Source organism: Perissodus microlepis, chromosome 22, assembly GCF_051167445.1.
Source record: "Perissodus microlepis isolate ML-2025 ecotype Zambia chromosome 22, ASM5116744v1, whole genome shotgun sequence".
Taxonomy (NCBI): Eukaryota; Metazoa; Chordata; class Actinopteri; order Cichliformes; family Cichlidae; genus Perissodus; species Perissodus microlepis.
In genome coordinates this window covers 26,708,953-26,730,219 of record NC_140481.1, presented here as the reverse complement: position 1 = coordinate 26,730,219, position 21,267 = coordinate 26,708,953, and the positions used below count along the sequence as shown (strand labels likewise).

Here is a 21,267-nt window from a genome sequence, read left to right as displayed (position 1 = left end):
CCGGAAGTGGTATTCTGGAAACGACAGCGCATTCATTTTCGTCCCCACAACAATAAAATAGAGACAAAACAACGATTAAAAGCAAAAAGGCGTCTCAGAATTTCACTTGGACGTCGAGGGCTTGAAAGAAACCCCGCGGGCAGCCATGCTGTCGGACGCAGGTCAGTGCCAAAGAGGCGCCGCTGCTGCTTGCTAGGTGCTAAAGTGACAGCTGACGTTGTTGGGCAGATTTAAAGAGCTGGCTAATGTGCGCGTCTTTGCTATGTTTACATACCAATTGGCCTCGTGTTTCGGTCGCTTTTTTCAGCTATTTATAACCTGAGTGAATTCTATGTTTTTGCACACGTGTTCTATGTCATAAATATTTTTGTCAGCGTTAATAGAGGCCCGAGCTGCACTACACAGTCACTATTATATTGTTGTCATTGGTGTTAAGACTATCCCGGTAATGCTTCTGGTGCACGGAGAGCCAAGAAGAGGAGCTCCGGGGAGTCACCAGGGGACGGACAGACACTGCGCTCCTCAGGAAGGCAGGTCAACGTCCGGGTGAAGCGCACCAACAACCCTCCACCTGGTCAGGTAAGGTACACAATGAGTTAATATACTGACTATATCTCGGTTAAGTTTCAGTTCGCATTCATGCAAAGTAGGGTCACACAAAGGTTTCAGTTTGGTTTTTAATGTTTCCAGGTCTGCAGTTTTAGGTAAATGTTGCTTTTATTATTATACTAGAAGGTTAGTTTTCAGGGGGCAGTGTTTAAGCAATTCATCAACAAAGCACCTTTTAAAGCCAGTTGACTGGCAGTGATGTAGACGTAGAAGTCTTAGTCAACATACCACCAACACACCTCATGAAGTTATGAGGATTTGCCCCTTGACCTCTGTTGAGGTTGTTGGGCCACCACTCTCTGGGTCTCTGTGGGGTTCGTGCCTACCTGTTCACAGATCTTATCCACCCATAATCTTAATCTGTCTGTTTTGTCTCTGCATTCACTTAACTGTTCCTTGCGGTATGATTTTCACAAGGCCTGAAAAACCAGAGACACTCTCTATACCATCTCAAGTTGCAAAGAGATTATGCAGACCTTTTATACCTGTCACAGGTTTAGGGCATGAGATCTTCCTGTAGCATCTCAACTTATGCTACGATTCTTCTTACGGTTTTGCCGTAAGAAGACACTACTGACACTCAAAAGACAACGGAGCACAGCAGGTAGACTTTGGATCGGAGACAGATGTTTTTGTCTCTAGATTCCCGTAACGCTTGCTATGACAGCTGTGTTATCCTTGCCAAAATCTTAGGTTTTGAGCTTTCATTTGATACAGTATGACAGGACCAAGGTACTTGAAATCCTTCGTTATTTCTAGTCTTCTCCTGCTGACTTTAACCAAATCCCATAATTTACAGGGAGATTCCTAAGCCCCCTATATAATATGTGCACCACATTGTTCAAATTAAATTTATGCCCATAGTCAGAATATGTATTTCTATATATATTATGTGTTCCTGAAGTCTGTCTCAAAGAAATTACTTTAAAAACCAAGGCTAGTTAGAACTGTCCAGTCAAAGCAACAAGATCCTAGGGTTGAAGCTAGGCTAGGGCTTTTCCATGTAGTGTTTGTATGTTGGCCTGCATGTGGTTGTCTTGGAGTGTATGTTACGTTAAATTGTGATTGTGAATTGGACATAGGAATGAATGTGAGTCTCATGATATTTCATTTTTCTCTTTGGATTACAGAGCAAAAGAAAAGCCACAGACACAGAGGAAGAAGATGACCAGTCTGAGAAGAAGTACAGAAAATGTGAGAAGGCCGGGTGTTCTGCCATGTACCCTGTTTGTTTTGCAAGCGCATCTGAAAGGTAACATCAGATGTCAGGTAAATCAGATAGTTACTTATATCACTTTTTACAGTTCTCAAACAGCACTTCTTGTCTCTTTTCAGATGTGCTAAAAATGGGTACACGTCGCGGTGGTATCATCTGTCATGTGGGGAGCATTTTTGCAATGAGTGTTTTGATCACTACTACAGAAGGTGAGACAAATGCAGGCTGAAGATATGAACAGTGTTTCTGTAGCACTGCTTAAAATGCCTCTTTAAGTTGTTTACAGTGATTTCTGCTACATTAAGTTGAGAATATGGATATTTTATGGTTTCCATCATCTCAGAAATTTAGTGGCACGCTTCCCTCTCTCGTTTGCAGCAATCTATTTAAAAATAAATGTTAACATACCAGGAAGGCACAAAATTACAGTTACATACAGACAACATTTATAACAGCAAACTGCTCCCTGCAAAAAGAAGCATACTTAAAAGGTGTAAAAGAAAAGAAACTGCAGAACCCTCAACAAACAACTGTTCTGACTGACACGTGGTTTAAAAAGCTCAGAATTTCACATCAATCCACTGACAGTCAGATTAGTGCATCATGTAAAGCATTACAGATGTTGTACTGGTTGGTTACAGTCCTGAGTGAAAAAAATAAACATCTTAATGTACCAGTGGATCTACATTCCTACTCTCTCTAATTACTGCAAGAAAAGAGAAGAAACCGATATGGATACAAGCAACGGAAATGAGTGTCTTCTGAAGAGTATCTGGGCTCTCCCTTAGAGACAGGGTGAGCAGTTTAATCATTCAGGAGCAAGTCAAGACTAGAGCAGGAACCCCTCCACATTGAAAGGAGCCACATGATGTGGTTCAGCATCTGATTGGCACATCTAGGATCTGTTTCATGCTTATCAGACTGGGAGGAGATCCCAGGAAAAATTTAGGACATGCTGGAAAAAGTATGCCCTATGGCTGGTTTGGGAATTCCTTTGTGTCCCCTCAGAAGAACTAGAAGAGGTGGCCTAGTTGAGGGAAATCTAGACGTCAATGAAACTGCTGCTGAAAGGATAATTGGATGGATTGATATTTTTCTATCTTTTTTTCCCTTCAATGTTCTTTCTAGAAGGGAGGAAACCAGTGCATAACATTTAATCTGAGTTTTTTTTCTTTCCCCATATCAGTGCTGTTTGATTTTTGCCACTTGCTTTGAGTCATTAAATTCTAAGTATGTATCGCTGTATACACGCAAACCTGAAACAGCCGTGGGTTCAGTGACATTACTTTTGAAATAATCTTGTCACATGTTCCTCAGACCTATTTACATTGTTTCTGCACTACCAAACTGTGAAGCTGTGAGTTACTTGTCAAAATAATTAGAATAACTTTTTTTTTGCTCCTTCACTTCAGTCACAAAGACGGCTTTGAGACCTTTGCTTCGTGGAAGAAAGTGTGGACTAGTAATGGGAAAAGTGAGCCCAGTCTTAAAGCTTTCATGGCAGATCAGCAGCTGCCATACTGGGTATGTATAAGAAGCTTTTCTGGTTCTAGATACATGTATTAACTGTTCACACATGTAGCTACGTGTCATAAATACTCTCATGTTCATTTCCTTCAGGCTCAATGCACCAAACCCAACTGCAGGAAGTGGCGCCAGCTGACCAAGGAGATCCAGCTCACTGCCTCCTTAGCAGCAGCATACCGCTGTGGGATGAAGTTCAACAACATTAAGGTAAAGAGGGAAAAATATAATCATCAATCCCCATCAAGACAAAAATCTATTTTTCTGATAAAAATCTTGCTCATTTGCCTACAGAGCGAGGAACCCGACCAGTGCTCCCAACCGGAGGACTTGGTAAGCTAGTTGTGTTTGCTAGAATCTGTTTGAGGACAGTGTGTAAACTTTACAAGTTACTGCATTTGTTTAATGCTGAGCTGTTTTATTCCTGAAGAGAGTGGCAGAGGTGACGGACAGCTGGTGGCATTCAATGCTCATTTTGCCGCCACTGTTTAAAGACAGCCCAGCCAGCCCTTTCCTCACTGCGTACTACCCCGACTGTGTGGGGATGAGTCCATCAGGTTCTTCTAGCAACATGTCTCTGGGCGAGCTGAGGGCAGATCACTGCAGAGCTGCTCAGCCTCAAAGTAAGTCTGAGTTCAGAAGAAATGCCATATTTAAGCACCTACTATTCACCATGCTATTTTTTTACACATAATTACTGTTTTGTGTCCCCATTGGAGATCCTGATCATTATTATGTCCCTCAGTTCCAGGCTTGTGTCCATACTTCCAGCCCTTCTACCAGCCAAATGAGTGCGGAAAGGCTCTGTGTGTGCGGCCTGATATGATGGAGTTAGATGAGCTTTATGAGTTTCCAGAGTTTTCCCGCGATCCCACCATGTATCTGGCTCTGCGTAACCTTATCCTGGCCTCCTGGCACAAGAACTGTAAGGTACAACAAAGCCAAAAGTGACCACTGGGGTCATTTAAAATCCCAAATAAGGGTGAAAAAGATCACTCAGAAAATTTTTTTTATTTTAGTGTAGAAAAATATTTTGTTTAAATTCAGAGGTGTCATGGGATTTGTCTTTGTACAAATAATAAAACTCAACCAGTTTAATATGTTTAAACTAGGCAATATATAATGCGCTTGCGTTCTTTTCACCTTTTCCTACAAAAAAGGAACAGAAATCTCCAAAAGAACAACAAACAAATAAAACAATTAGATTTTCTTCCTGTTTTCCTTCCTGTTTTTGAAGGAGGTGCTGACTTCAGAGAAATGTGCCCAGCACATCATTGTTCGGGGGTTGGTGCGTGTGCGCTGCGTGCAGGAGTTGGACCGAGTGCTCCATTTCATGACCAGGAAGGGTCTCATCAACACCGGTGTGCTGGCAGCAAAACAGCCTCTGCTCCCAGAAACATACTGCTCTGTGAGCATCCTCATCTACACAAGATTATTACACATCTGTACTGTCATGTGAAGTTTTTATTGTTTTTGCTACTACTTATTTTCTTATGTCTTTTAGCACCTTGTACATTTTATGATTTTATGCAGAAAAATGTTATCATCATTGGTGCCGGGGCTTCAGGACTGGCTGCTGCACGCCAGCTGCAAAACTTTGGCACTCAGGTAAAGATCCTCATCTCGCCTCGAGTCTCGTTGCATCTTTTCCCTGATTGTGATTAAATAGTTAATTTTGCTTAGGAAGTTTCCTGTTTGTATGAGGACCATGAAAACATTTCAATTTTCTGCTGTCTGCCAAGAAGGTTGTATTTTTGGTAGTATTTCTGTGCACATCATTCACTCTGTAAACACGATAGCTCTAAAAATGTTAATGAATTCTTTATAAGGGTGTAGAGTGGAGTCATGTTAGCAATCCATTAAAATTCAACCTACTTTCACCAAAGCCTTGTAACTTACAAATGATGGTTTTTGTAAGTGTGGTGCGTATTGTCAACATAGAAAGTACCATCTAAAGATTTAAAATATCATGTCACATCTGACCTTTGACCTCTCCTTCAATGTCAGTCAATAGATATGAACGTCAAAGTGAGTTATATAGAGCTATCTAAAACTGTGTTTACTACCATTGTTTGTATTCACAACGTATGGGGAATGACATATGGGGTGTTTTACTGTTTACAAATGCTCAGTTGTTCCTAACTGAGGGTATTATGCACACTTGGCTTAGTGTGCCAAGAAAATGTCCTCTGCTCAGAGAAATCCTGCTCACTGCAGATTTTCTTTTTCGGGCCCGATGGTTGTGTGGGGAAAATCCCAGTAGACTGAGAAACACAGACTAGCCCAAGTCCCTTAAATCACCTTTCTTATCCATTCTGATCCTTGGTTTAAACTTCAGCAGGTCGTCTTGATCATGTCTACATGCTTAATTGCATTGGGTTTTACCATGTGATTGGCTGAGTAGATATTTGCATCAATAAGCAGTTGAACAGGTGTACCTAATGAATTGTTCTGTGAGCGTATTTCACCCTGATGAGTTTTACATACTCTTCGTTTGTTTGGGCTTACAGGTGGTGGTGCTCGAGGCGAGAGACAGAATAGGTGGTCGGGTGTGGGATGATGCCTCTCTGGGTGTCACTGTGGGTCGAGGAGCTCAAATCGTTAATGGCTGTGTAAACAACCCCATTGCCCTGATGTGTGAACAGGTAAGAATGAGTGTGCTGAACTTTACCTATTTCTGATAAATCTTAAGTCAGAGCTTTGCAAAAGTTTCAGTTTTAATGCCAAAATATTTTTAAAACCCTATTCCTTTTTGTAATGAATGCAGAAATGCAGCTTCAGTGTTGCATTATTGAAAGGACAGGTTACAGGACACTTTGGGACTCTCAAAGTTCATACTCTTAGAAGTTAATATTTTGAGACTGTGCCACCTGTGTTCAGTCTTCTTTACCTGCCATGGTGAACCTAGGGTTGAGATATGCTGATCATAGTTTTGTTTGTTTTGTTGTATGTATTTAAGTTTACCTGGAAGTCCTTTTTACAGACTTGTCCATGCTCACAGTACATAGACATGCGTTGTTTTTATTTAGCCCCGCTGTGCTCTCTAGTTTTGGAACCACTGTTCCACTGTCTGTAATTTTTTTTTAAATGCATATTAAATTTGATAAATAAAAAAAACACTACTATTAGGTACCCTTTTGTGACTTCTCTCCTGTAGTTGGGCATCAAGATGCACAAGCTCGGAGAGCGATGTGACCTCTTTCAGGAGGGAGGGCAGGTCACTGACCCTGCCATCGACAAGCGCATGGACTTCCACTTTAATGCCATCCTGGATGTGGTGTCAGAATGGAGGAAGGACAAGTCGCAGAACCAGGACACACCACTGGGAGGTGCTGTCATCATGTGTTTCACTGAAGCTCCTTTTGCTTAATTCTTTTTGATGAGAATTCCCAATGAGAGAAGAAAAGTCTCACAAAGCTACTCTTGCCTCATCACGTTTGGGTCATAATCTTAGAAAATATTTCTTAGTGTTTGCACTTATCAGCCAATAATTACGCTGCAGTCAGGACTTTGAACTCTGTGTATAAAATACTGATGTCATGGCTGTTTTATTAAGAAGTAGTTCTAAAATCATAGACTGTTTATAAAAGATGGCCATAACCACTATGACACTTGTGAGGTCCAGCTGCTCTCCCTAAAACACACCCTGCTTTTTTGTCAGTTTGATTTTAATAGGAACCATAATTTATTAAATGAATATTGTGTTAAATAAGCCTAGAAACTAGCAAATAAGATCATAAAATCATCAGAGAAGTGTTTGCTAAGATCACAGATCAACCGACTTGTAGGATCATATTTCCTAAGACTTCTTCTGTGCAAGTCCTTTTTTAAACTAAATGAGTCGCCCCCTGCTGGCCAATACAATGCATGGTTAACTTTCACATTGGCTTCATGTTTCAGATGATCTTTCATATTCTGGAGGAGTGCTCCTCAGCAAAGCTCCTGTACAGAAACAGGAAATATTTGTGTCTGTGGCATTTTCTCGTTACAGAAAAAGTCCAAGAAGTTAAGAAGAACTTTCTCCAGGAGTCTGGGATGCAATTCAGTGAGCTGGAGGAGAAGGTGCTTCAGTTTCACCTCAGCAACCTGGAGTTTGCCTGTGGAAGCACATTAGACCAGGTCTGGAAACTAAACTTAAAAAGAGCTTTTCAGATTTATTTTGTTGTAATTTTTTTATGAGTTTAACAGAAAGGTCAGGCTGGGGGTTTATTATGATGAAAACTGTAACTTCCCACATCGGAAATTATTCACGCTCTGAGATGACTAATAAGAATTAGTCTGTTTGAGGTGTGAGGTTTGTTTTTTATTTTTAGTGGAAAGTCTTTCAGTGTTTCTGATCCCTTAAGGTGAATGTAGTCGAACATATTGTGTTTTTTATTTGTGAGGATTTATGTAAATTGTATTAGATTATAGCACTGGGACTGAAAGTGAATTTTTTTCTGGCTGTTTCTGTAGGTATCGGCAAGATCCTGGGACCACAATGAATTTTTTGCCCAATTCTCAGGAGACCACACTTTACTTACCAAGGGCTACTCTGTTTTACTCTACAAACTGGCCGAGGGCCTCGACATCCACACAAAGTGTCCGGTCTGTATTCCAGTTTTTTAAACTCTATAGTTTACCTTGAATCCACCTGTATTACATTCTTGAAGTCTTATGCTTATTAGATAAGTTTACTTTTTAAAAATTGTAGGTTCAGGCCATTGATTACTCAGGTGACGTTGTCAAAGTTACCTCCTCTGATGGGTCGCAGTGGACAGCACAGAAGGTAAAAACATCTTTGCTGTGATACTGTACAGTTTCTGTTATCTAAATACAGAATCTTATGATCTCAGTTAATCTTTTAGTTACTCTAACAGCCTAATGTCATCTTTCAGGTGCTTGTTACAGTTCCTTTGACTTTGCTTCAGAGGAACCTGATTCAATTCAACCCACCACTTCCTGAAAGGAAATTGAAGGCGATCCACAGTCTGGGGGCGGGTATAATAGAAAAGGTCATTAAAGTTCAACTAACCTACTGTGCTGCAGTAGAATAAAAAGGATGATGAAGTTGCTTCCCGGTAGTTGCTCATATTTACTCTTTGTTCTGTGTGCAGATCTCGCTTCAGTTCCCGTACAGATTCTGGGACAAAAAAATCCAAGGAGCAGACTACTTCGGTCACATCCCACCAGGTCTTGAAAAGAGAGGCATGTTCAGTGTCTTCTATGACCTGGATCCACAGGTGTGTTTTTGTTCTTGTGTTGAGCGGTTTGGAGACAAGGTTAGAGAGGCAAAGCTAAGGTGGTTTGGACATGTGCAGATGAAGGAGAGTGAATGTATTGGACAAAGATGGTGAAGATGGAGATGACAGGCAGGAGGAAAGGATGAAGAGTAAAGAAATGGTTCGTGTATGCAGTGAAGGAGGACATGCAAAGCGTAGGTGCAATAGAAGAGGATGCTAGAAATGGGGTAAGATGGTGGCAGATGATCGACAAATCAGAGAAACAGCCAAACAAATAAGAGGTTTATCCACGTGGCCAGAAAAGTTAGAGCCGCTGGTGTTAGGCTGCAAAATTGTATTTATATTTAAATTGATAAATGGTGTAGAAAAAGATGGAGGAGATTAATACAGAATCTAATGGTTTAAATGTGTGTTTGTGTAGAGGAAGCAGGCTGTGCTGATGTCTATTATCAGTGGTGACGCTGTTTCTTCTGTGCGGGACATGGAGGACAAAGAGGTGGTCGATGAGTGCATGAGGGTACTGCGGGAACTTTTCAAAGAGCAGGTAATCCTCCTACTTCTCCTAAAATCTTTCAGGAGTTATACTTAGAAGTTTGAGAATAATAAAGAAATAATAGGAGTATTTAAAAAAAACAAACAAAAAAAAAACAAAAAAAAAACAACCAAAAATCATATTTTTGAAATGAGAGAGAACTCCGTCTGAAATTTGTTATATGATATTACCAGAAACCTTCCAAGAAAGTTAATTTGGATTCAATGTGTTATACCTGGGGAAATATCACATTGAAGTAAGATCCTCTGTCAGAGATTAAAATATTTAAGGACTCCAAACATCCATCAATCAATATTCATAGACTCATTGTGTCAGATATTTACACAAAACAACTGAACAACTTACCTTTTGATATTTATTCTTTTTATTTTTTTTAAGATACAGGAATTAAAAAAAAAAAATTATATTACTACAAGGGCAGAAAGAACACCTCTACCTACAGCCATTAAAATATATTTTGGACAATGCTTACTTGAAATTTTGTATATCTCCTAATTAGAGGTGTATTATTTTCCCCTGGATTCCTGTTTTTTCATTTTTTCCTTTTATTAATTTTTTTAGTTCCCAATGCTCTCATTTAAGTTCAGATTTATATATGCATGTATTTAGGAGGTTCCTGAGCCAATGAATTTCTTCATCACTCATTGGAGCAAAGACATCTGGTCCCAGATGTCCTACAGCTTTGTGAAGACAGGGGGCAGCGGAGAGGCCTACGACATTCTCGCTGAAGACGTGCAGGGAAAGGTGTTCTTTGCTGGCGAGGTAACATTTTTCTAATTTTTACCAAATGAGTCCAGAAACGTCAGGTTTTATGAAGTGCTACTGAGGCATTTAATTAATTTCTATTTTACATAAATGTGTTTTGCATTAACACGATCCTGCTGTGGCTGTATGTATCACACTAACTTTGCATTCTTAATCTTTGTTGTAGAAATTGAGTCGCACAAGGCCTGTAATAGTGAGCCGCCTCATGTTTCAGTTATTTTTACAGGAATCATTTTAAATATTCGTTTTAGAGTCTGACTGAACGTTGACAGAAGTCATCCACCATGAGGTTGACGGTCTGGAAACTCAGCTCCAAACATCATTAAGCAGCCTTTTGTGTTACTGCTTGTTTCCACAAATCTCTTCTACAAAGGCAAGAGTGCAAAATTTATGTGAGCCACAGACATTCTACATTTAATCACACTATCTCTGGCATCTTTTTTTCAATCCAGCAGGTTGAGGGGGGGGAAATTAAATTATATTTGAGTCTTCTGTAGATGATGTCCAACAAAGATTTCTATTCAAAGATAACTTTTCTGATGTTCTAGAGCTGTTTAACACTAAAACAGACCTAAGTGGATAAGGATGAATTTGCTTATGATTTGTCACTTAGAGAATCTAAATTCATTTGGTCAGTGCTTTGATGTCTTTCCCCTGTAACAGGTCTATCAAATTTTATTACAGTGATTTAATTTAATGAAGTCTTCCAGTAAGCTGCTCTGCCCAATAAGAATAATTCTGGAGCAGCAGTCAGGCCTCGCATCCTTCTCTCCTGTTGTTTTCCTGCTCTGACAAATTAAAATGTCTCCTGCTGTGGAAATGGTCCCTATACACTTAAGGCCACTGTGTTAGGTACACCTTTTCAATGCTTATTAATGCAAATATCTAATCGGCAATCTAATTTTTGGCTCTCGGAGGAGGCGGACGGACTTTTTCTCCTCTCCCTTATCTTCCCTGCTAGTTCTTATGTCCTTGTCTAGTCTCGTGTCTTTTTTGTATTACTTTCCCTGGAACACTCTCTCACAGTCTGTGTCTAAAACCTAAAAGAGAATTATGGATTTGATCAACTGGTCTCTGAATGCTATTGACACCCTTTAACGAGAAGTCTGGGCTCGGGAGAACCCGAGTGCCCTGGAGGGACTTTCCCTGCCGGATACACGATGGACGGGTGGCAGAGGATCGTGTGCCTGGCGGGACTGTCGATCGAGGACGCTGAAGATATCTACCTATTCGGAACCATGATAACAGGGTTCTTGCTGATCGGAGCTGGCTTGGCCCTGGCTTATCGGAGAATTAAGAGAGCGGAACCGGCTGTTCAAACCCCCACAAGGCTGCCCGCTGGGATTGGTGCGACTTCTCAGAAAGGGCTCACTGAAGGCAGCATGGTTAAGAGCTTGGAGGCGCTTACGACTGCAGTGAATGCTCAGAATAACACCTTTGAGCGTATGTATGTTGGATTACATCAGGAAAGAATCAACTCAGAACAACATCTCTGGGCGGAAGCTGGATTACATCTCGGATCAGTTGGCTGCGGTCGTGAGGTCTCAGAATCTGCTATGTGAGCAAAAAAGAGTGACAAGACCACAGAATCGACGGCTAATAACATCACGGAGAAGCTCGCAGCTATTAACGGGAGATTGAGAGACCAGTGTCGGAGTGTTAAAAACAGCTTGAAATTCTCATGAGTTGTTTGCAAAAGAAAAATTACCATCATAATGCGGCTACCCCTTCGGCGCCAGCTGTGGGCTCAAGGCTGGAGCCGAACAAAAACTCCCTGATAACGACTGTGTTGAGTCTGTTACCTTCCCATTCCCTACAAGGCCACCTGGGTTGGCTGGAAGACTGTTTACTTAGCCTGGCAGGGCGAAGGACACTGTCTCAGCTGAACTATGGACACGCACACACATACATATACTGATACTGATAAGCACTCACTGACGCATCACCCTCCCTACCCCGGATCCAACGCCACCTCCAACGCTTACCTCCCCCATGATGTGGACATCGGGTCAGCTGGAGGCGCAGTCGAAAGATTGCAGCGGTCCCAGATCAGATGTACACACTGGAACTCTTTCCCATGTTGCTTGTCTGTGTTTATTGTGTTATGGTGTGTTGATACCTGTGCATTCCTGTATTATCCTTTTGTGTTGCACATTTCAATGTTTTTTTTCCTCGCTACCTGGCCTGACCTGTCTCCCCAATGTGATGTTTGTATTGTATGTACGGTCGGCAAGGTCTGTCATCTTGGTTGTGGGCAAAAGACCTGCAACTGACAAATAAAGGCTATCTCATCTCTCTCATCTCAAAACACATGGAAGCAGCTCAGTGCGTTTTGGAATGTAGAGATGGGCAAGATGACCTGCTGAAACTCGAACTGAGCATCAGAATGGGAAAGAAGAAGATTTGAGAGAATTTGACTGTAGCATGGTTGTTGGTGCCAGACAGGATGGTCTGAGTATTTTCATAGCTGCTGAGATTTTCCCACACAACCATGTATATGGTTTATGGAGAATGCAATTCTCTGAGCAAAAATGTCTTATTGAGGTCAGAGGAAAATGGCCAGACTGCTTTGAGCTGATACTAAGGTAACAGTAACTCAAATAACCACCCATTGTACTGAAGCGAAGCAGAAGAGCATCTTTGAATGAAAAACATGCCAAACCTTGAAGCAGATGGGCTACAGCAGCAGAAGACCACACAGGAACAGGAAACTGAAGCTACAATTCTCATAGGCTCACCAAAACTAGACAACAAAAAGTTGGAAAAGTGTTGTCTGGTCTGATAAGTCTCTATTTCTGCTGTGACATTTAGATGGAAGGGTCAGAATTTGCGATCGATAACATGAAAGCATGGATCCATTCTGCTTTGTATCACAGGTACAAGCTGCTGGTATAAGAAGGTACGGGTGTTTCCTGGACCTCCTGATTATTATTTATATTCTATAGCCTATCTAACCTCTCTGAAGACCAAAAGGAGGTCCAACACAGTATTAACAAGATGTAGCTAACAAAGTGGCCATGAGTGTATATGGGTATTTTTAAACTAGCTCTCTGTGTCCGTGAAATGTGCTTTTAATGCATTTTGTCCCTTATATCAGGCAACCAACAGACACTTTCCTCAGACTGTGACGGGAGCCTACCTCAGTGGCGTCAGAGAGGCCAGCAAGATGGCCGCTATGTAACCTGTCACTCCCAGAGCACTCATAAACACCAGCACGGACTCACGGGTTGCACCGAACAACAGACCATTAATAAAGTCGGACTGTGTTGTCTCACTTGCTCCACTTGAAACACTGTTTTGCTGTACTGTTATGTATCTGATCAGCAAAGTGTTGTGAATGGTTTTTCAGTAGCGGGGTTAGCCAGGGCCTGGCTCTACATATCTAACAAGTGCTTTTTATTTATATCAAAATCCAACAGGTAACATGTTGGTGACAAGATGCAAAAAAAGAAAAACAAAATTATGAGGAAGTCTCCATAGCCCCTAAGTAGCTCTGCCTAACTCTGCTGTGCTGGAAAGGAGGATGGTATTTTGTTTTAATGATATTTGTTTTTAGCAATGCATGAAACATTGGAAAATCTGAGTGATCTGATCATAAACTTAACCGAATATAATTTAACCTCCAATCATCAGGTTTTAAGTGATTATAGGATATATATGTAACATGTCTTCTTTGAGAATTACCAATGTTTTCTACAACTGTAGTGATTTGACTCGTTCTATTTGTGAGTCACGTGTTGCTATAAATGGTGAAGTTGAATGGATGAAAGGATATATATATATATATATATATATATATATATATATATATATATACACACGTGTACATACACATATATATATATACGTACGTATACGTATACACGTATATACGTATACACGTGTATACGTATATACGTGTATACGTATATACGTATATATACACGTATATACGTGTATATATACACGTATGTAATACAAGTACCTCTACAGTAGCTCTTAAATCAACAGCAACAAAATGAAAAAAATCACCTGTGGAAAAATTGAATGACCCTTTGAGCTAAGGTTGATCACCTGGTTGTCCCCATATTTTCTCAGGGATGCGTTCAGGACACTTTTCACCCATCAAACTAAACCTAATGAGTCATAGAGTAAAATGATAAGAACTGACAGTTTTAAAGGCAGTTTTTGTGAAGAAAAACCACAACTAACCAAAGTATTAAAACTCCACACTGCTCTTGTATTTATTCTTGAACAGTTAATTTCCTGAGGATTGTTGAGCAGCACAGACTCTTCTCACTTTTTTTTTTGATTAATATTGACTGATTTGTCATTAGGTTCATATCGTTGTCTAGATCAGCACATTTACAGCATGTGGTCATGTCCTGTTTGTCATTATAGTGCTTTAGTATTTATCTTGTATGTGTGTAATAAACTGAGCTACCAACTGCCACAGTAATCACGTTTACTCGTGGATAATTTTTTTTCCTGCTAAAGTCATACTAAGATCAGAATCGTACAGAAACTACACAAATGTTTTGGGTTCCTCCTCATTACTTTATATTTTGCTTCCAAGGAAACAGACTTTCTTCCAAATTTTTAAAGGTAGTAGTTCTCCAGGCTTTAAAAAAATTTCTTTGGGCATTGGCTGCTTGTTTCACTTTTTTCAGTCCCTATATTTGTCCATTTTCAGAGGAATGTTTTGTTTATTGAACCACTAAATAATCTGAACAATTATGAATTATTCTTCATATTAATTTTATATTAATAAAAAATAACTACGTTTATTATGAGCAAACATCGAGTAGTCTCACTGCTCCTTAAAAGGTTAGTCGACTATGTCCCAAAAAAGTAAGTAATAATAAATAAATAATATTTTATTAATAGTAAAAAATAACAAATGACGGAATGAAGACTGTGAATTTCTCTCACAGATGTTTTCTTTTTATTTCAAATCCAGAATTCCTTCTGCGCCATGTCTGACTCTGGTTTAGATTAGTTGCTAGGTTTTGTTGCGAGGCAACCGTGGAGCCAGTAGACGAATGACGTTAATAAGCGTCATCAATGCGAGCCCAAGTGCTTTCCCTCCCCAAACTAAAGCGGAAGTAAACAAATCAAACATGAGCTGGGACCGTATTACACCCGTTATTGCAAAATCTGCTTGTTAAACTGTAGCTTTAGATTGCGGGTCGGTTCTGTTAATATCGGCTCATAAATACATCCTAGAGGCAGCTGAAACAAACCGCCACCTTCAACCCACAGCGAAAATCAAGTAACAGTAAAATCAAGTTGGCGCGTTTTGGATGAAGAGCAATATTTGCTTACACTGACCAACATAATGGACTGTAGCACCGCTGACCTGCACGCTAACGTGGCACACGACTCTCCAGGTAGCCGGATGCTGTTCTTAATTTTACCTGAAGAGGCAAACATGTTATTGAACTGCGCAGCTAACTGCTAACTTAGCTTATAACTTCGTGGTAATGCACCCACGCCACTGCTGATAGCTTGATTTAAAAGCGTTAATCATGAAAAAGTTTAACCTGATTTAATTCAGTAATTATTTTTTTAACGGTGGGTATGGTTTGATCAGAGATTTTTGCAAAACATCACTTTTGCACACAAGACGTACTTCTGGTATTAACGATAAACTGTGATGGATAATGGAAACTTAGCTAAACACTACACTCTTCTCCTCATACTATAGTTATTGCACGTGTAACTAGACCACATTCACGTGTACGTTTTGCTTTTGACTTTGGAGATTTTAAATTCATATAAGAAAATATGTGCCTTTATAGTAATACATAATTAAATCCCCAATATTTGATCAATGATAAGTCTAGCTAAGATTAGCTCAGTGTGGACCAGATACATCATTGAGTGGCTGTATATTCATAGGTTATTATCAGGAATGTATTCAAAGGGAAAGAAAGGACAGAATACTAGAGATGCTAGGCATCAGAAAAAGATGGCAAGGGAAGGCTCAAAGTGAGTTTTGTATGAAACTCGACACTACGGATGGAGAAAATGGGCCGGGGTGAATAGTAAAGAGTAACTGAGGGCATCTATGAAGAGAATGAAGGGTGGGGAGAGATGAAGACATGACATACCTATGGAAGTATGGAGAAGTCTAGGAGAGAATGTCTTTGGAATCAGAATACTTTATTAATCCCCAAGGAAATTATGTGGGTTACAGTTGCTCCAAGACAGTAACAGTAACAGATTAAACTATTTAAATAATACAATATGTTACAGAGTTTACAAACTTATGAAGTAGCGCTAATATATACAAATTGCGCAATTATACACATCACGGATATTACAGAGGTGATTATAAATATCAAGAATATTGACAAAGAATTTTACAGAGGTGGAATATATATGATTCACATTTAACTCTGTGAATCTATGAATTTTGCAATTTGCTATTTTACTGTAGAGCGTGTGCAAAAAAGGGTGTAACTATTATTGCAGTGTTTACAGTGTATTAGGTGGAGGAGTTGTACAGGGAGATGGCCACGACAGGAATGATTTCCTGTGTTGTTCAGTGGTGCTTTTTGGTAATCTCAGTCCCTCACTGAACGTGCTCCTGTGACTACTTGGAGAGTAAGAGGATGCCTGAGGGATGGAAAAGACAGACTGGTACTGATTTTCAAGAATAAGGGAAATGTTCAGTGCTGTAGTAACTACAGAGGGATAGAGTTGATGAGTCATTGTTGAAGCTAGGCTGAGAAGAGAAGTTATGAGGTGACGATCTGTGAGGAGCAGTACGATTTCTTTCTGAAAAATAATACTACAAACGTGATGTTTTGAGAGTGTTGATGGAGAAGAATATAGAAGGTTTGATGGAGGTGCAGGGCATGATGATGGTCATGGTGAGTACAGTGAGATAGTAGTGTAATGGGTGGAGGTGGGATTACATTGGGGACTGGGTCTCAGTCCTTTTTTCTTTGCAGTGGGTCATGTATGAGGTCAGACAGGAGTCTCTATGGAGTAGGATGTTTGTAGACGACATTGTGATCTGCAGGGAGCAGGTGGACCTGCTATGATGTATGTTTTGAAGATGGTGGCTCTGACAAAAACACTGGAGGATGAGCTGGAGAAGGCAGAGCTGACAATATTAAGATTGTAATGGTGACTAACCAGAATGGATAAGATTAGAAATGAGTACATCAGAGGGGCAGCTCAGGTTGAGCTGTTTGGAGGCAACGTTAGAGAGACAAGGCTGAGATGGTTTGGACATGTGCAGAGGGATATATGTGGATGGATATATTGGAGAAGTTGGAGGAGATTGCTAAGAAAAGGTTGAGATTGAGGTAGATGATCTGCTGTGATGATCCTCAAAAGGGAGCAGCTAGAAGAAGAAAATGATGATGTACTCAGCGTATGATAAGAAAGGGATGTACTGAGCCAATGCATGATAAATGGATATTGCTAAATAAGTTGTCATTTCACAATCATACTGCACCATATGACATACAGTATGATATGGTGCAACTGTGGCACCAATCAAGAAAGTTAAAGATCAACATTGGATTTTTTTATAGAAAGAAATGCTGTTTCTCATCCACTGGGTGTAGCATCATAGCACAGTCTGCAGATTTATATTTTATTTTTATTGTGACATTGTTTATATGAATGATTCTGCATTCAATTTGAAGCCTCTTGAGCCTTGGTATTATTGTGCACTGGGTTTTTTGCAACTACCTTTGAACATCCTGTTTTATTTATGAACATGTATATTGCGTTCTTCTCTGTCTGTCTAAAGTCTTGTATTTTTTTGTCTTTGTTGAAAAAAAGATCTTGATCTGAGATGACCTGTTCAAATAAAGGAATTAATCGTAATAATAATCAGTGTGTCAAATGAAGGTGAATGCAATAAGAAATCATCATATGAATGCTGTTTTTTTTTAATTAAATCACAAATATGATTTGATTTTTGAAAAGATTTCATATTAAGTAGCTTATCCTTTTTTCTAAAGTAACATTAACTACATTATTACATTTGCTGTACCAAAAATACAAATATTTACTGATATTTACAGTTATTTATCCGACTGTGTCTCTGACTAATCAGATGTGAGCTCCAGCAGTGATGAGGACTTAGTGCCTCTATCAAAGCTGCTGATGAGGCAACAGAGTGATGAGAAGGAGTCATGCGACAATACCCGCAGCTTATCCTCCAACTCCAACAATAAATCAAAAAAGGACAAAGGTGATGATAATACCAGCTGTTTTATCAGTAAAAGTGTTTACACTAAATATTTCTCCGACCAATTATTTGGTTACATTTTACATGTTTATATCTTCTCTCACAGGTTCAGATGGCTCCTCGGATGATGAGCCACTAGTAAAGATGAAGACAAGCCTTGCAGCACCTAAGAAACAAGAGAAAAAGGAAAACACACCACCCAAATCTAACAGCACAAATAACAAGAACACAGGTGACCGCATGCTCTTTTCATCGTTTGTTCTTCTGACTTGTGTATAGAGTGAATGGCTTCACATTTTTGCTTTCTGTGTTTAAATACAGACGAAGACTCTGACAATGAGCCTTTGATAAAAATTGCCAAAATGTCCTTGAAAGCTGTGAAAAAACCTCCCTCAGTTCCAACCAAAAAAACTGCTGGTAGAAAGAAGAAAGGTGAGATGACTTTCTCTCCAGTGGACTGGGGTATCGTCAGACATCTGCTATATCAGATACTTACTATGGGATTCCTTTTCTCACACAGAGTCACTGGACAAGGACGACAGCTCCGATGATGAGCCTTTGAGTCAAGTTGCCAAGAAACCTCGGTCACGGCACGAGAGAAAAGCAGCTGCTGAAAAAGCAAACCCGGTTACCAAATCCAAAAGAAATGCTGCAAAGAAAAAGGGTTGGTTTGAAAGTTTGAGCTCAACTAAAATGAAAAAATCCCACAAGACCTTTATTGAGTTCAAATAACTTGTTGCTGTTTCGTTTAGTTAAATATACTGAGACGTCCACTGACAGCTCAGATGATGAGCCACTGGCAGCGATAAAGAGGAAGTCATCAAAACATAAAGGTAGGCAAAGTCTTCAGTAGGCTGAGCGCAAGGATTGATTTTAAGCAGGTTTTAACTATAGGTAGTTTCGTTTTTAGCCTCTTGAATTTTAAAACCGCTTTATTTGCAGACAGCAGCTCAGATGATGATGTGCCCCTTGTGGACCTCGTTGCCAAGAAAAGGAGGCCAGTGAAGAAAAGCCCAAAGAAGAGCACTGTAACACGAGGGCGAGCATCAAACAAGAGAAAAGGTACTCTCACAGCACTGATGACTTGAACAAAACAAAGAAAAGTTTAAAACATTTTCAATCTTTGTTTTAGCAGAAGTCAGTGATGATAGCTCAGATGAAGAACCGTTGATTAATCTTGTGAAAAAACCTCGTGCTATCAAAAAACCCAAAACAAAGGCTCCCACTCCGAAGAAGAAGAGCACACCTTCTAGGAGTCCAAGAAAGAAGCCAGGTAAAGACTGACCACACCACTCTGAGATGTCACATTTATAACTTAGAAGTTTGAGTCATTACGTTGAAATCTTCAGCTTGGCTCTGCCATGCAAAATAAATTTATTGGTTTTTTTTTTTTTATATTTTTAGCGGTAGAAACAAACTTCCATACTTCTCCGTTTGGTGTAGTAACAAACATACGTCTTACAAGCTTCTGAAATATTAAACAATTTGTCACAATTGTTTAATCGGCTTCCTTAATCGGCTGAATATTTGATTTTGAGCTCACATTTTTCACTCTGCAGGCATCAGTTTATCAATAAACAAGGAGGACAATTTGTCAACTTTGAATATTAATTTTCTCAAAGCCGTCTAGAGACTGTCTGGAGTCTACTACATAAATTACACAAGTAGGCCACACCTAGGAATGTGCTAAAGTCTTAGCCACGGTAACTGACACAAGTGTAAGCATTAGCCATTTGGAGTTATCAGTCTGATTGGTGCATTTTAATGTCTTCCCTCTCTGCTGTGCCTCTGATTGGTGGATAATTCTGATGTGTTTTCACAGGAAAAGCTTTCTAGTTAACCCGTCAACCTACCAGCGTTTTAGCAGCGAGCACAATCCCATCAGAAATCACATAGTCTAGTTTTTAATTAATTATGTTTTTCACACAACTTCAAATCACACTTGTCTATGAATGCTGCTTCTCTCATGTATTCATGTTGACCTTAAATTAATATTGCTTCTGATTCATCAGGTAACAGTACAGATGACAAGCCATTGAAGGCAGCTAAGCATCCACAAGTGACCAAAACCCTGACAATCCTACTAGAGAGGTGTGATGCTGGACACGCTGGGGCAGCAGGAAGCCTAAAGAAAGCCAGCAAAGGTACAAACTGCATACCAACTCATTACTAATGCTACAGTAAAATGAAAGTAAATAACACAGTTTTCTTATTCATGAAAGGAGAAAAACATGTTGCTGAAAAACCAGAGAAGGAGGACTCGGCCGGTTCAGAAGAATCTTCAGAAGAAGAATAAGTAAATGAAACAAATTTCTCAAAGCGTTGTGAAACATAACGGTCACAGTTAGTGTTCATGTAAAGTTCTTCACTGTGCTTTATCTCACTATTTGTTAATTTATGCGCATTGTATTTTTACTCCAGATTTTAGGTGTGGGACCAAATTTTGTGGGTTCCTTAAAGATTTTATGCACTGTCTTTGATGCTATGTTTTTTAATGTTACGTGCCAATTGTTTGCAGTTTTTGATTCCTATGAGTTTAATTTGTTTTTATTTTTAAAAAAAGAAGAAAACAGTGTAGCTCTCATTGCTGTAAGTTACATTTCACCTTTCAGGCATTTTAGCTTTAAGTACACCCTCAGCATGCAGCTATAAAATTTGTTGTGTTGGAATTAAAGTCCTTTCACAAAGAAATTCACATAAGAGTAAGTCACATTTGTTCAGCTTTCAGTGATTCTTTTTTTGTCATTGTTTGTCATGTTAATAACCCAAATCACAAAGGACGCCTTTAGATTTGTCCATCACAGACATTGATTTGTTTGCATGGTAATTACAAAAACACCACTTTTTTCTTAGTGATTCTACATTTCAATTTGACCTAATGAGGTCACCCAGTACAGCTTTCTGTATAGGTCATACATATAGAGCTGGCATTATTCATTAACCTTTTTTAATTGTATTTTCTTGGCTAACTTGTCCTGTTAGAATGTGCTACCTTCAAAAAGTAGAGCTGCAACTAAGTAATTAGTGTTTTGTTTTTAGTGTTTGTTTCAGTGTTTTGAATACTTTTGAAAACCTTGGTGGTTAAAAAAAAAAGGGTTACTACAGTTACACAATTTTCTTTTTCCATAAGACTGTTATAGGGTCTGCAACTAGTTAGCTTTATTATTAATTTAAAATGTCTTTA

At 39.5% G+C, this 21,267-nt stretch overlaps 2 protein-coding genes across 3 annotated transcripts; both read left to right on the top strand.

Moving 5' to 3' along the window:
* Positions 1 to 4: 4 nt before the first annotated feature.
* kdm1b (lysine demethylase 1B) lies at positions 5 to 14,327 on the top strand. The gene is made up of 21 exons (XM_084918834.1): positions 5 to 161; positions 437 to 579; positions 1,740 to 1,861; positions 1,945 to 2,034; positions 3,238 to 3,349; positions 3,446 to 3,559; positions 3,644 to 3,682; positions 3,780 to 3,972; positions 4,095 to 4,279; positions 4,587 to 4,757; positions 4,883 to 4,957; positions 5,860 to 5,994; positions 6,507 to 6,678; positions 7,341 to 7,468; positions 7,805 to 7,936; positions 8,043 to 8,117; positions 8,227 to 8,343; positions 8,446 to 8,571; positions 8,993 to 9,115; positions 9,734 to 9,886; positions 12,987 to 14,327. Exons 1-21 carry the CDS (start codon positions 146 to 148, stop codon positions 13,068 to 13,070), a joined length of 2,505 nt encoding a protein of 834 aa, XP_084774960.1. The 5' UTR covers positions 5 to 145; the 3' UTR covers positions 13,071 to 14,327.
* Positions 14,328 to 14,932: 605 nt separating this feature from the next.
* LOC146363337 (uncharacterized) lies at positions 14,933 to 20,774 on the top strand. Of its 2 annotated transcripts, none has more exons than XM_084918836.1 (10): positions 14,933 to 15,258; positions 17,949 to 18,086; positions 18,190 to 18,315; positions 18,405 to 18,515; positions 18,604 to 18,747; positions 18,836 to 18,916; positions 19,026 to 19,145; positions 19,216 to 19,356; positions 20,096 to 20,227; positions 20,306 to 20,774. In XM_084918836.1, exons 1-10 carry the CDS (start codon positions 15,207 to 15,209, stop codon positions 20,377 to 20,379), a joined length of 1,119 nt encoding a protein of 372 aa, XP_084774962.1. In that variant the 5' UTR covers positions 14,933 to 15,206; the 3' UTR covers positions 20,380 to 20,774. The 2 variants fall into 2 exon arrangements, with proteins under 2 accessions (XP_084774962.1, XP_084774963.1); XM_084918837.1 differs by having other exon boundaries at positions 14,934 to 15,258; positions 19,219 to 19,356.
* The last annotated feature ends 493 nt before the right edge of the window (positions 20,775 to 21,267 follow it).

Coding starts and splice junctions, on each gene's coding strand:
- LOC146363337 (XM_084918836.1), top strand. CDS start 15,207: ATGGACTGTAGCACCGCTGACCTGCACGCTAACGTGGCACACGACTCT. Junction 18,316..18,404: donor CACAAATAACAAGAACACAG/GTGACCGCATGC, acceptor GTTTAAATACAG/ACGAAGACTCTGACAATGAG. Junction 19,146..19,215: donor AGCATCAAACAAGAGAAAAG/GTACTCTCACAG, acceptor TCTTTGTTTTAG/CAGAAGTCAGTGATGATAGC.
- kdm1b (XM_084918834.1), top strand. Junction 4,280..4,586: donor CCTGGCACAAGAACTGTAAG/GTACAACAAAGC, acceptor CTGTTTTTGAAG/GAGGTGCTGACTTCAGAGAA. Junction 9,887..12,986: donor AGGTGTTCTTTGCTGGCGAG/GTAACATTTTTC, acceptor CCCTTATATCAG/GCAACCAACAGACACTTTCC.